This window comes from Bemisia tabaci, chromosome 4, assembly GCF_918797505.1.
Source record: "Bemisia tabaci chromosome 4, PGI_BMITA_v3".
Lineage (NCBI taxonomy): Eukaryota > Metazoa > Arthropoda > Insecta > Hemiptera > Aleyrodidae > Bemisia > Bemisia tabaci.
In genome coordinates this window covers 39,555,034-39,570,665 of record NC_092796.1, presented here as the reverse complement: position 1 = coordinate 39,570,665, position 15,632 = coordinate 39,555,034, and the positions used below count along the sequence as shown (strand labels likewise).

The 15,632-nt window shown below is 34.2% G+C and overlaps 1 protein-coding gene across 3 annotated transcripts in view; it reads right to left on the bottom strand.

Moving 5' to 3' along the window:
• Nucleotides 1-881: 881 nt before the first annotated feature.
• mino (glycerol-3-phosphate acyltransferase mino) overlaps nt 882-15,632 on the bottom strand; it is a 50,993-nt gene continuing 36,242 nt past the window's right edge. For all 3 annotated transcript variants that reach the window (XM_019042971.2, XM_019042972.2, XM_019042970.2), the window contains exons 2-14: nt 14,687-14,993; nt 13,966-14,124; nt 12,442-12,620; nt 11,018-11,251; nt 9,768-9,955; nt 9,070-9,305; nt 8,523-8,670; nt 8,000-8,184; nt 7,332-7,482; nt 6,570-6,799; nt 5,672-5,824; nt 4,657-4,849; nt 882-3,717 (exon numbers count right to left, since the gene is read on the bottom strand). In XM_019042971.2, coding sequence (XP_018898516.2) covers nt 3,548-3,717; nt 4,657-4,849; nt 5,672-5,824; nt 6,570-6,799; nt 7,332-7,482; nt 8,000-8,184; nt 8,523-8,670; nt 9,070-9,305; nt 9,768-9,955; nt 11,018-11,251; nt 12,442-12,620; nt 13,966-14,124; nt 14,687-14,983 — 2,523 coding nt within the window. In that variant the 5' untranslated portion in view covers nt 14,984-14,993 and the 3' untranslated portion in view covers nt 882-3,547. The remainder of the gene's footprint in view (nt 3,718-4,656; nt 4,850-5,671; nt 5,825-6,569; nt 6,800-7,331; nt 7,483-7,999; nt 8,185-8,522; nt 8,671-9,069; nt 9,306-9,767; nt 9,956-11,017; nt 11,252-12,441; nt 12,621-13,965; nt 14,125-14,686; nt 14,994-15,632) is intronic.

Here is a 15,632-nt window from a genome sequence, read left to right as displayed (position 1 = left end):
CTATTAAAGTGCCTCGAATGGCAAGTAGCTTTTGTTTTTCTACAAAATGTAATTTTAAAGGAAAGTAATCGTATAAATTTTATTCCTGTATATGTACTTACACAAATTCAGTATTTTTTAAAGCACAAAAGAAACTGAACAGTTTAGAAAATGCTGTGATCCAGCTGGTTCCTTCCTGTTGAGTGAGATCTAGTTTGTCGTATTTTTCTCAATTTTTTATTTTTTTCAAAACACATTATAATAGACTGCATCAGTAACAGAACTGCAGAAACATGAGAGCAAGTGTCATAATTTAACAGAAATGACTAGTTTTTAGAATTTTTCTTTCTTAAGAAATCTAAGGTCTACCTGCTTTTGAAATTACTTATGGCAGTCATGTATGGAGCAGGGCAATGTGAGGGTGAGTTTTTTTTTTTTTATATGTATAGAAAAAAGGAGATATTTTATGCAAACAACCCAATCATTGCCTTAATAATACCTAATTTTCAAAATTTTTACATCCTCGTTATCTTTGGATACTACCTTCAGTGTAATTTTTTTGCCCTGGATTTTTGAGTTTTCAACATTATTACAGGCTTTTTTAGTAGCTGACATTGGACTTCACAGTTTCTAAACGCTGCTTTAAATTCTATGTTTTTATTTCATTCATGAACATTACCTGTATATGTATGTCTATGTATTGCATTTTTGATGAATAAACTACTACCTCTATTATTTAACTTGTAATTCTTTTTAATAATCGAGGTAAAAGAAAAAATTGAAACTGGACTCTGAAAAGTTCACAGTGGTTTTAAGCAGTCATTTGTGTTATTTTTTTTTTCACTTATTTTCCCTTAAAAAGATAAGAGAATAATACGAAAATGAAAGAAAGAGATAAGAAATTTGTGTATGAATTTTAATGTAACAAAAAATAGAGTAACAATTATAATTCATTTTAAAACAGTAGCAACATACTGCATTAATCCTCCGCAAATATGTTCTTTCAATGTTCAGGGGGAGATATTGTCATGATTTCATCTTTAGGTCGGGCCCCAAATTTTGCTGGCTATGGTCAGTCGCAAGTTGCAAATACCTAACCGCAAGATTCGAATTGAGGTCGGGAGAACTATATTCTAAACTCAAGCTGTAGGCAAGATGAGTTTCTCTTCAAGCATCTCGAACCACCCTTGGTTCCTAAACCGTGGAAACTATTAATCAGGAGTCAAAAAACAAAGTTTAAATTTATTCCTGAACTTGCGGCCGACAACAAACCTGCCAACAAAATTCAGGCTCAGAAAATAAAGAAAAGTTCCGACATCTTTTCCTAATTCCAGTTAGTTTGAGAGTAAACTGATAATGGTAACTGATAAACAAAAGTAAGGGTAATTGTCATAAAAAAGTTACCAAATTTTTCAGCTTCCTTTCGATACTTTGCTGAAAATCTTAACAACTTATTCATGTACTTAATACACTCATGTCTGTGCACCTGTTCAGGAAGTTAAATAATCTTCACCTGCTCATCACTGTTGCCAAGGTAGTGTTAGTCCAGTGTGCAATTACTAGTGTTTGAGAGAGATGATGTTCAGTGACAAACTCATGACACAAGTTTTGACCACTTAAATCAAAAGCCTTACATACGCTGGCACGGATAACGGTCGTCTGCCACGTTGTAGCATGTGCTAATATGTGGCAGATAACCATTTTTGGTGTCAGTGCAGATTTAAGTGGTCAAGCCTTGTGTCACAATTTTGTCCCTAAATATGGTCTGACTCTCAGGCTATGTAACTCTTGATCCAGTAATTTACCAACATAGTTGAAGACTAAAAATACTCCTTGTAAACTGGGAATAATTAATTTCTGAGACAGAGTTGACGTAAAATGAACAAATTGAAGAACTTTCATTACCGAAAGATCTCTACAGAATATATTTGAATTTTCCCTCGTCCAGTTGATCATCATCTGGAGGTTGATGTTATCAAGTTAGAAAAATGAAGACCTTCTTGGCGAAGTTAGATTCTGGAAGAATCAACTGGCATACACGCTGTCAGAGGAAAAAACATCCAGCAAGATTGAACTTGGACCAAGTTCTGTTTATGCTTTTTTTTCACATTTAATTTAAGGATATGCATTTATGAATCAATGCTCCAACCTCATCAAGTGCTATGCATAAAATACGCTTAAAAATCGGGCTTCAACATATCGAGAAGAAAATTGATGCTGGCTGTGTCCCTTAAAATTGGTACAGCCCTGATTTTACTTACAACCTTTCTTGTCACAAATTTTACATTCCGCTTCTGGTTAAGACACTGATGCGTATGTTTTGCGGGAGGGCTGAGAAAATTTATCTTCCAAAAAAATTAAAGTCTACGATACATTTTTATGATGAGAAAAAATTGTGCAGACACAGTTGACTATCTACATGATACAAAAGTTGTGTAATTTTTTTTTCTTCTTTTCTTCCTTCTTTCTAAGTGGATGATTTGATCATACTTAGGATACAGCAGATATAGTCTATAGTACTTTCAAAGATATAAAAGAATGCAATAAATAAATAAGGCACATTATTAGAGCTTAGGAACGCTCCATACAAGTGAGAAAAATTATGTTTTTCACAAAGAAAATAAAAAACGATTCAAAAGTAATTACGCTGTTTGAGAAAATATAAGAAACACCTGATGAGAGAAGAAGAAAAAGAAGAAATTTTTAAACAAAAGAACCTAAAAATGCTGTGAAAAATGTAACTCAAGTTCTACTATCATGACTAATAAAAAGAACGAAAAAAACTTGATGCGTCAGTTATTTCATTTGTGTATGAAAGAACTCATCAATACCATTTCTGCGAGTTTTAATTAACAGAGTAAGAATCAAGAATTTGCGAGATTGCAAGATTTGCTTTCAGATGTCAAGGAAAATAAGATAAAATTACAGTCTCATTTGACACCCTAAAGAGAAAGGGGCATAGAAATTTCAGTCAGATTTCCAGTTCCCTGAATTTTCTTCGGTCAGAAATTACCTTCTATAAAAGTGAAAATCGTTGGGTTTATGCTTTGATAGCATAAGAAAACAGTGAATCAGAAAAGTAAAAAACTTATGCGATCTCATTTCTGGGGAAACACTTGAGAACATTATCACGAGTCTACATTTTATGATAACTAGCTACATTTTTTCAAGGCTCCCCTTGAATGGAGAGAGTGAAATCTTTAAAAAGGGACCGAAAAATGCTTCATTGCTTTAAGGCCTCATCTTCAGGATCATGACATATCTTGATGAGAAAATAACAAGTGCACTAACCCAAAATCATAAATTTTGTAAACCCTTAATAGGTAGAAAAATTCATTGACATTTCGTTTTTGCTTATTGATAAATATTTGAACAATTAAGCTAGCTTTGCATCATTTGGTGAGGTATTTTCATTCTGGAAATAAAATAAAAGCCGTCTCATGGCAGTTCATAGAATAACTTAGATCACAATTGCTTTTCAGTTGGTCGATTTGTTTGGAAAACTAACCCTCAAAAAACAAAATTTCTATGTTAATTAACAAAAATAAAAAATTAAAGAAGAGATCGGCTATCTGAAACACATAATTCGTTCAATTATTGGCTCTAGATTAGCTTTATCATCATACTCTTCTGTCAGATAGAGTATCTTTATTTTGTCTTGAGTAAATGACTCCAGGACCGACCATTTTTCAAAGAGTTTTAGCGAGTTTTTGATCTGGTCTACAGCTGCACATTCGTCTGTAAAAAATAAAAATAGAAATCAGACATATGTTCTTTCAGATCAGTCAAAAGAAAAATACCAAGTCATACTTTTTTTTATTACATATTATCTCAACGAAGACTTTTGGCTCGTCAACAACTTGTGAAGTTCTTTGCTGATGGGATAGAGAAACTAATACCACATTGTGGAAAGTATTTCAAAAAAGAAAGACCACGAAGAAAAAATGTGAGGCAGGTAAGTATCTCGCAGTAGAACATAGATTACTTTGAAGCTTCTCACTATAGCATGTTTTTTGAAAGGATATATTGACAGTGAAACTCCAAAACCATGTATCTCGTTAGCATCTCTCTAAAAATCTCTGCTCTTGTTTTATATTTGTGAAGGAGAACAAATCAATATCACTCCTTGAAGTATTTTTAGAATTTGCACAAAGAAGAAAAATCATGGAAGTTTCTAAGAATTGATGTTGAGTAATTTATCATTTAGAAAATCAAGTACGACAGGAAGCCTACAACGTCACAAACCGAGATATATGGTTTGGGAAGTTCACTATCAATATAACGTGATAATGTCTTGAATCAAACTTAAAATAGTTTGGCTTTTTTAAAGTCTGAGTGGAACTCCAACAAAAGGCATTTTAAGGCGGATAAAGAATTGTGGTCATCTTAATTTTGCCTGCCATCTTAAGATGTGTGACGTTCATCATTCTTCATCCACCTTGAAGGCATTTAACAGATATCTCTGATTGTAGTTTTTCAAACAAATTAAAGAGAATCTTGGCGCTGTAAAAGAATTGTTTTTTTTTTTTTAAAATTCTTCATGCGTGAATAGTGAATCGGCCTCTAAAAAAGTTAGGCATCTTTGATGAATTTGGGCATTTATTTCGAGTTTGTCTGTTTTCATCCTCACAGATTTACTTGCAGTCTTAATGAGACTGGGTAGCAAAATATACTCACTAAATTTCAGTTTTCCTTGACTAAGTTGTGTTTTAATTTCCCCAAGAACGCTCTTGACATGTGCTTGTTCTTGGTTTTGGGAGCCAGCGAGTGACTCCAGACATTTGGCACTGGTTGAATACGATTCAATAAAAGGTGCAACTATGTTCCGATAGAAATCTAAATGCTTAATTGATTCTGAAGATAAGCTTATCTGTAAAAGAGACATAAAACATGATAAATTAAGCTTGAATGATACCTACATATTACGGTAACCCTAGGCATTTTTCTGTCATGCCTAATACAAAATCAATTGGTCTTCATTTTGCAAGTAGGAACTACAATTTATGGCCAATCCGTAAAAACACCCGTATGCGTAGGAAAATTAATGGTACATACGATGTTTCTAAACAGAGTCAGAAATTGTGGTTCCTAATGAAAAATGTTGTTGAATTTTCCTCTGTGTGTTTGTTTGCATTCTGCTGGGAACGTTTCGTTCTACAGGATGAAAAAACTAGTACAGGAGGTGGAAGATTATTTATACAGTGGAAGATTAAATTTTTGAGCCAACTCATTCCTCTGCTATGCTGATGACATCGACCAATTTAAGTACTTTTGTTTTCATTCTGCCTTCTTTTTGGGTGCTTCAATGTCAAAATTGATATTCTTAAGACACATCACGACTATTTAAGATTTCGTTTTTTTTGTCTGCAAGAGATAATGAGGAAAAAAAGAAAAAAAATTTAAATTACTTGATTTAATGCAACGTGCTTGAAAAGAGATATCGTGAAAATTAAAGTACCCCTGAATTCTCATGTTCATTAACAATTCCCATAGATACATATTCCTCTTCAAAAATGCAGAGATGAAAACTTTCAAAAATAAAAAATGATTTGAAAAATTACATTGAGTATAGAATTGTTAAAAATAATGGGGGGATTACTGTTTTTCTGAAAAATGTACTGCTGAGAACTCCCACAAGTAATATTTTATGTATAAAATTATTCAAAATTGAGAGGAATTGCTGGAAACTCACTTCATAAGTAATTTTATTTCCAATATTGAAGACTGATGGGTTGTCGTCTAAATCAACATCATATTCATCACCTCCATAATCGTCATATTCATCCTCTTCTTCAAGCCGCCTTGCAAACCTCTGACTCCATTGTTCTTCTTCCATTAATAATTCCTGGATCAAGAAAACGACATAACAATCAATATGAGAGAGTTTAGAACATGTTGCAGTTAAGATTTTTTTTTATTTCTTTATGTCATCGACTTCAAAATGGAAAACTAACATTATTATTCATCTTGCTCTGAATAACCATGTTTGATAGGTGAATTTGTTTACAAGTGGTATTTTAAAAGTAGAGCCTCAAACACGCTTTGTAGCTTATGTAATTGGGATGGGAAAATTTTAAGTAAAAATTAGAAAAACTTTAAATTCATCGATAAAATTAGTGTACATGGAAAAAAATAGTTACAATAATAAATTTTTTCATCCGCAAATGCTTTTGTTAGTGTTATGACAGTCAGTTTAGTCAGAGCAAGCGAGTGCCGCTTCTGTCAGATCTGACGGAAAGCTTTTCAACAAAGCTTTTTTTCAAAGCTTTTCCAGCTTTTTCAACTAATCACAAGGATATTGGTGTTTTATATTTTGTTTTTGGTGTTTGAAGAGGATTAATTAGAACTCCTTTTAGAATAATTATTCAATCTGCTTCGATGAGTTTTTCAACCATATACTTGTCGCAAAATGTCAAATCCATTCATGATACGGCTTAAAATGCAAAACGAGTAAAACCCATTGATATTCATTTCCAGTTAGTAGAAGTGGGCGGAAACGAGGCAACAAACATAAAAAATTTGCGCAAATGGTGTTGAGAATTTACCATAGGTGGTTCGTGACATTCAAATGATTCACAATGAAAATTTACCTGCTTAACAGCTAAAATATCTAGGGTGGCAAGCTGCTCTATTGTTTGGATGACGATAGTATCCAGGTACTGACAGGGTTTCGTGAAAATGAATTCAAATTGTAGAATATCACATAATTTCAATGAATGCTGCAGTAAGTCCAACTGAGTGGTGGTTGGCCTTGACGAATTTCCACCCTGACTTCTGGCGGTTTCAAATTGTTCTTTTAACAGTGAGCACAATGCGGTGGCTGCAAAAAAAATTTAAGGAAAATGTAAAGAGGAATAAGAGGAGCAACTTCTGCCCGTTTGAGATCGTTTATTTGCGTGTAGATGTATTCGCATCTTGAACTGCTTGTTAATCAATTTTTTTCTTTGAGTCTTTCAGCAGCAGCGACAGATATGTAGCACATCTCAAAGATCACATTTTAATGCCATGCCTTGTGTCATATCAATGTCATCATTTTAGTGCTATCTGATGTTTTTGAAAATACTGAACTGGGTTCTAGCTGTCTACAGCCAGTTGATATGTATAACTAAGCATGAAACTATTGCTGGTTTGTCAGAAAGCAAAGCATTTTTTATGCTCCTGCTAGGGCTGAACACTGATTATAGAGAGCTTTTTTTAAATAAAATATCTTTAATTTGAGTTGTCCTCAAAAATGCTCTATATAATGCGAAATCTTGCTAATTCAAAAACCCTTTAATGCAAAGAAATCCTGGGTTCCTCTATTCTTAAATTCGCAAGCTTGCTTTGTGTTTCAAATAATAGAGATGACTTACCAACAACACCTGGCATGATGAAGTGTGGTACAAGTGTGTTGCTGTAATACGAGAGTTCAATGATGCTTGGCAAGGCTAAAACTGGTTTTATGATGGCTGTATCATTGCTGGACTGATTTTGCTCAACCAACTCAGGCCCTAGGAGTTTTACCTGGAAAGATAATAGAGAAATTTACTAATTGGCCCTTATATCTATGGAAAATCAAAAGAGAATCAACAGTTTCATTTTTAAGCCTTTAAAATAAGTTTTAGAAATCGATTGAGCAGTCAGTTATGACCTTGGAACTTCGATTTTACATTAGCTGTGTGTATTATATCAAGTTTATCAATACTGAAACACTATGGATCAAAGCCTGAGAGTACAGCATATAAGATCATCAATTAAAAAAAAAAACTGCTCTGAGGGTAAAATAAACGTTCTGTTTCAGAAAGATTGAGAGCACCCTTTAACAAGATAGAAGAAGAGCTTCAAACAAAGTAAGAGTTAAAATTTCTCTTGGACTCTTTTCTTCTTCCCCTTCTTCTTTCATTTCTTTTTAAATTCTGAGAGTCCTCAAATTGCTGCAATCTGAAATTCTATTTCCAAGACTGACAAAACCAGTTTAAACCATTCTTCAAGTGGAAACACTTTCAATGGCAGAACAAAATAGAGGAAGGCTTAAACTCACCGCATGTTGAATAACAAAACTAGAAGAGCCAGTAAAACCTATATTTCTATTATCCCATTCAAGTATTTGTCGTAAATTGTCCAGTTCCTTGGCTAATTCTTGTAATTCAACACCATTTCGAAATTTAGTAAGCAACAGAAAACTAACAGCATTCGTTGACATCACAGGCATATATTGACAACAATCTGTAAATTTAAAAGAAAAAGAAAAATTAAAAAATAAAAGATAAAAAAAGTAAATAAAAATAAAAATAGTTCATCATGAAATGAGTATAAATTAATAAGAAATTGAGAGAATTTTGTAGGTAAGTTAAAAGATATTCTCTTAATTACTTTTAGGAGAATTGCTTGATGAAATTAGCACCATCAGGACTATATGAACTAGTCTGACATTTACAGACACATTTAGAGGGCAATTTAGTTTTTGAGGTGATGCTTGATTGTAGCAGATAAATTTTGTCACATTATTTAAGCGATACAAATTTCAAAATGATGAGATCACAGTAGAAAATTTTTCAACGTACCGTAGACAATATGTGTAGCAATTGAATTGACTAGTTGGCGTTGATCCTCTGAAACTTCTACTGTTCCATGAAATGAGCTGCTGTGTCGTAATACATGCAGACCTTTATTTGTGGAGCTCATCTGCCTTTCAAAAGATTTGACCAACTCCTGATTTTAGAGGAAAGCAGAAAAAAATAGAGATAATTAAGAACATTCTAAAGTTAGAATACAGATATTTTATTGTATTTCCTATCCTACAACAAAAGCTGTGATTCACAAAAATAGAAAGGTATTACTACCAGTCAGCATCTATGCTATTGAGTCAATATATCAGATTTTTAAGGGAAGAACTAATTAGAAGGGCGTTAAATTAGAGAAAATCGCTCTTAAGTTCACTTAAATTCCCTGAGAAAAAAGTAAAAGGCCCCCTCTCTACATTCTTACTTCCCTCCCATATGTCACCACTATAAAGTGTTAGTAAGTATCAAAAATCGTCAGCATTTTTGAAAGTTCCAATTCAATAGTCTGGCCAATTTTAATAAATTTGATAGGTGACAGCTCACATACCTTTAATGAAAATGGTTGATTAAAATCAACACGCATCAACCCATAAAATGATGTTATGGTCTTGAAAATGGCTGAGATAGTGCCCCAAAGTGTTTCTGGTTGTTTTGGTTCTCCAAGCTGTTCTCGAGTGAAATTTCCATCGACTAGACGATCGTAATTAATGCTGATTGGAACCAGTAGTGCATCTTCAATTGTTCCTTTAAAGTAAGCATCAACGATTATGCTCAGCAGACCACCTGTAAAATAACAGAAAAATATATCTTTCTTGAAAAAGATGTCACTTTGCAAAACATGCTGCGCACATCTGCATCACAGAGCAAAATGCATTCATAATTAAATTGATCACAAAATTCAGGAAATAATAATTTTGTGACTTTTTTAGCGTTTTTCTTCGCTGCAATGATGAGAATCCTTGGCATTTCTTTATTAACAATTTACTTCAGAATATTAAGAAAGAGCAATTTCTAAATTTAATTTTAAAATTAACTATTATAAAATGTTTGTTGGATCACGTCTGATCAACTCGGTTCATGTGATGGAAAAAGAGAATGAAAAAGCAGCTTTCGACGCAAGATTAAAAACTGCCTCACAATTCACTATTTTAGTCCCAAGACGCTAATGGAAATCCATTTCCCCTTTGAGGTATTTCATGTGACCTGAGGACTTACACTTTGAGCACAAAAAAAGACGGTTGTTACCTTTCGGAATCACGGGCTTCCCTGTCCTTGTTCTACCTCCTTCGATGAAGAATTCAAGGTGATATCCAGCTTTCAGACATTCAGTCATGTAGGCGCATAAAATAGCACGATACAAAATATCTTTGCGGCCAGTCACAGGATCAATTCGTCTTTTGATGAAAAATGCTCCATTGTTTCTCAGGGCCCACCTAATTTTAAGATAAAAATAAGATTGTTCAGACAGGATAGGAAAAAAAAATACAAATGCAGACATAAGCGTAGATTGAGTTCAAATACCTCATGGCCGTTAATTTTGTATTCTCATTAACTTTCAGGGAAATGGTTAATATTAAAAATTGGTCTAAAAAAGGACTCAAACAATTTTTCAAAAAAACCTGGTTATTTCATTGTTTAACAACTCCGCTCATGCAACACAGCTTTCATCTGCTGTAATTGAGGAGTGTTGTAATTGACCGCAAAAAGGTAACTTCTCAGTTTTGGTGTTACATAATTTCTTTTTAAATTTTTACTTTTTGCAGGACAGAAAATACTTGTGTCGAGATGGAAATTTAATAGAATATTCTTCATAATTCAATGCTATCTTCAGTATAAATCGCAAGTTCAGTGATTCAGTAATTTCCTCTCAAAAAAAAAAGAAAAAATTGTTGGTGGCGATTCTGAAACTCTAACAGAGAAGGGCTCTTTTAGTATCCAGGTCCTCAATTTCGCAAACGCTTCTGAATCTTTGAACTTTTTGCCTATTACTATCTCTACAGATAAGTATCCGCTTTATTAGTGACGTCGGAATAACACTTTTTTAAAATAATGCAAACGAGACTCAAATCATTGAGGATTTTACACGGTTTTCAAAATTTTGAAATTTTCTTTGACTCTAAAAATTCCAAATACCCTGACTTTTAAATAAAACTTTCACTTACATTCTTTTCTTATTTTAATCATGGTGACTTTTAGGAGACTTCAGATGAAATATTCTTTTTTGGAGATTTAAAAAGGAAAAAGGCAATTAAAAATTGTTTTCACTTTCGAATAGCACCAGCTGAGGTTGCTGAATATATGTAGTACATGAAAAATTCTCAGATTTTTCCTAAGAATTCTCTGACTTTCTGAGACTTTTTTGAGCCGCCATGAATTCCCTGACTTTCCAGGTTTTTCAGACTACATACCAAAAACAGTCAACTTTAGTCAAAACAGGTTTGATTTTAATCATCATTTTCAGATCAAGCTTCAATTTAGCTTGAATTCATACTCACTCAAGAATTGGGACTTTGAGGTTATCACCCGCTGCGACTAGAGGAGCTTTGAAATCAATGCACTGAAGGAGAAGTGCTACAGTTATGTAATCCAAATGGCTCCGATGAAGGGGCAGATAGACAATGGGAAGACCTCTTGCTTTGGCGGCTTCTAACATTTTAATTTGACTCGGATGCATTACCATGCCAGAGAATGCTCTTGATAGAATTTTGTATGCAAACCAACCAACAATCCTGAAAATTATACAGATAGACGTTTAATTTCTTCTCGCAAACGACTGAATTGAGTTTAACAAACAGTACTGAGTTCAATAAGGTTTGAACTGAGAAAATGCGGTTTGGTGTTTTAAAAAGTTAACAAATTTAGAGGTTAAAGTCATAAGGAGCTTGAAATTTTGTTTGCAGCTATTATAATTTTTATGTAAAGTTGAGTGTGTACATTGGTTTTTCCTACACCTTTTCCCCCAGAAAGGAGAGGGTTGATTTATACTTTCATTTTTCACAACAATTAAACTCGGTTTTTTTTTTTCCTTCTTGTTGATGGAATTTTTTGAACATGCTAGTGGCCATTATACCACATTGCCTCAATAATGATTGATCATTACTGATGATTAATTTGCCGGTCATTCATTTGGATTGCTTACAGGGATGAGGGGAGATTTATTGTGGACCATAGTTTCATGATAAGCAGAAGAGCAATTTCCAGCTTCCGCCTTTAGGAGGAATTTCGTAATGAACCCTGATAAAATTACATGTACAGTGTCGAATTTTAGGTCTAATGAAGTATGTAAGGAAATATTAGTCTTTCAATTTGAAAATACAAACTTTCACTGAATAGCTACGTTGAAGCTGGCCATTTCAGTGGTAAGCACCTCCATTTTCTGACCGGATCGATTTGACTCTCTTAATTGAACATAAACAGTCTTCAGTAATTACCATTTTTTGCAGTTGAGGACGAAACATTTGATTTTTTAAGTGGGGGCTGGTTTCCAGATGAATAAAAGGCCCTATTGCAAAGAGAGGACAACAGAAAAAGCCGATCTTGAAAGAGGAGGTACATTGCTTATGAAATGATTGACCCCCAAAATGATTTCCCCCGCAAAAAAGTATGGACCCAGCACTATTTTACAACCTTTAAATGATTGATTAACATTATGATGAATAACCACTCCATCACTCCAACGATACAGTTACGGAGACTCCTTTCATTTCTAAAACTGTAAGTGGTACTTCTCAGTGACAATGAGAACATTACATATGAGAATTTCATATCCTGCACAAGAGTTTACGATTGGATCTCTCCTATAAGTAAATAATGCTATGCTAGGATTTGTTTAAATCTTCCATACCTGCCAAAAATACGGTGAAAGCAATGCAAATGCAAGACATTGTTTCAACTCTTAAAAATTGACAGGGGGACTCACTTGAAAACTAAGTTGTTAACTGTTGTTTGCATTCCGCGGAGAATTGCTGCTGCTCTTTGTGCGTTTTTGTTGATTACTTTTTGATAAAACTGTTCATCAGGTTCTTTCACACCTTCATCTTCCAACATTTGATGCGCGGAGAGCTCAATAGCCTCTTGGATTTGATCACTATTGAGAACCTGAAATACAATCATCAGATGAGAATTCATCAGAAACAGTAGAAACTTTATTAGTAAATGTCAGGGTGTCCACAGATGTCACACGAAAAAATTCTCCAGCTTTTCTCACAATATCTTGGCCAAAATGATAAGACGTTTTGAATTCTGTGGTCGATCATCTACTGGAATGCATAAGAAAATAACAATTTTTATCGCTGACATTGATGCTAACCCAAGAAACTTTCGATTCAATGGTCAAAAAAACTCTGAGGATGGAGAGGAATTACAGATGAAATGGAAAGAATTTCCAGTTTTTTCCCCCTCTTTTTTATATATAAAACCCTCAGGACTTTCTGTGTGAGATTTTTTTCTTCTGGCTAGTCTCATTTTTCTATCCCTGAAGGCCAGGTCAGGGCTGCAAAAAGCTACAAAAAGCAGACTGCTTGCTGCTAACCAGCGTTTTTGTCTCATTGCCTCTCCAATTTGCCTCATGGAAGAAATACTGATTTTATGGCAAACAAACAACAAAATGTACAAATAGCCTTACTTTTTTAAAAATATAAAGCAAAAAAAAAAAGGCATCATATTTGAAACTTGCGTCATCTGCCAAGATTTGTTGTACATTTCGACAGCGTAAGTCCGCAATCACTTATCTTGTTTGCAGTGTCTGAAAATCTCCGCCTCTATGTTATTTTGGTAAAGGAGAACAAATTAACATCATTCCTTCATGTTTATGCAGAATTTTCTTCGTACTGAGAAGAAAAATCACAGCAGTTTTAAAGAATCGCCATTAAAAAATAAAATATGACAGGAAGTCTACGACGTCCCAAACCGAGTTATGTGATTGCCGACTTAAACCGTTGATTTGCTGCAATCTGCAAAGCACGAAATTAGGCATTTTTTTGCACCCCTGATGAGGAGCATCCTGAGAGAATAGTCAATATTTTTTTAAAACAACATCAGTCAGGATTGCTATCATTGGTCCACAAATAATAAATCGATTGCGTAAATTGCAGAATTGTGTTTTGGTAATGGAGGCTTGTAAAGTCACAGAAAATAACTAGATCTATTCTCTCAACTTCACTTTAAAGTTGCCAAATTGTGAAAAAGATTTGAACATTTTACATTGATTTAAATAAGAAAAAGTGCAGAATTTTCAGCACAATCTGGCAATAATGTTTTAGTTCTATATTTTTTCCCTTCCAAGTAATATAGTTAGTGGAAATAAAGTTCCTGTGAAAAATATGGTGATAAAATGAGAAAAATGAAAAGGTTTCCCGCACAGCCGATCTTACTTCATCTGCCAAATTCCGTTTTGCAGGCCCTACAGACCCAGTCTTACAACCCTTAAAGTGGCAAGGCTTACCGTTTCTGAAACCGAGGGATAATCATGGTGTGTTGAACTGCACAGTGCATAAATGTGATTAAAATAGTAGGCTAGCCATCCGCTGTCTTTGCTTGGATCTCGCATTGTCAAGACATTCTTTAGCATTGCAGTTCGATCGTCTTTGCTTTTGAATGATTCCTGGGAACAGACGAAATTTCAATGAATCAATAAAGATTTAGGATTAAGAAATTATCTGCTTTAATATGAAGATTGTAAACAGACGTGAACTTTCAGAATTTACACTGGATTATCTCTTGCTTGTTTATAGTTTTTTTTTTCCCCAATAATTTCTTGCATGCACAGAGGAGAGGGGTGATTTTCTGTGCGAAAAACGTGTTTGAGAGGCAAACTGGTAAGTTGACACCTGGAAGCTAGAAAAGTAATTTACCACCTTAAACTTATTTAACATTTTCCAAAATTTTTTTCTCTTTTAGAGACACGAATGGCGGTCCATTATTTCTACCAACACCCAAGGATTTAAATATTATTACCAATTAAACACAATGATCTGAAGTTAAAAAACTCGCAAATAAGTAGAATTCTCTTAAGATGTCCCAATGTTGAGGCTTAAGAGTAAATTACAGCTCAAAATTTTAGGCAAGAAGACATCTCTGGATTTAAGCTGAATAATGGGAAGACTATAAAAATAATTGGATTGGATAGATTTAACCAGTGAGGAAGAGTAATTAAATATACTTACTCTTGAGTCTGGAGTACAGGCAGAGCAGCTAAGTCCAACATTGGATTTTGTATTGGCTAAAAAAACGCCCCATTCCTTTTCTTTGATGTTAAGAAGTTGTTTAGAGCTGATTTTGTTGGCGAGTTCGCGTTTTTTTAATTGTTCTTGCTTGTGTTTCTCTCTGGCCAGCCGAGCGATGTGAGGCAAATTTGACGCATCGAACAGATCTTGCGGTTCGCTCACTCTGCTGCGGACACTATCACCGTTGAGTAGATTCCCCAGTTGGTTTTGAAATCGAGCCGTCAGTACATCCACCATCTTGGAAAATCTAATGAAAAAAGAAAATGGATAAAACATCAATTAACAAAATAAGGAAGTCATAAAGTTTCTATTGAGATTGCATTACAAGTTTTTGGGGATCTTAGGGATGAAAAATGAAGCTCTTTTGGGGAACGTCTGAAGAATTGTCCAGCATTTTTCATGCACAATCACATTTAAAGTACAAAAATAAATGGTGCGAGCATGATTATAAACTATTCTAGTTGGCAGCCCCCCCCCCCCCCCCCCCCCCCCTGTAACGAAGAATTTCATTCTTCGTTTTAAGTTTTTCCACTTCTTTTGTAGACCAAAATAGCGACAAATGTGTCACGGCTTGGCGACACCGCGCCACGACGCCCGGTGACGGTACATCAGCTGTTTGAATAATGAAAAGAAATGGAATACTGTTTCTCCTTTTTTTCTCTCTCGAAGATAACTGCGAAATCAGGGTTTTCCGTAGATTTACCCAAAACGAAAAATTGTAAAAAATTCTAAACTACTATAAACGTCTGTAGGAAATTTTCCTACATCCATTTCTGTAAATTTTATATTTTAATTAATTTTTCTTGTAACAAAAATATTGCAATGAATGTCGAGATCGTCTTCCAATAGCTTCAAATCAATCTGATAGCCCTCTAAGCCAAACATT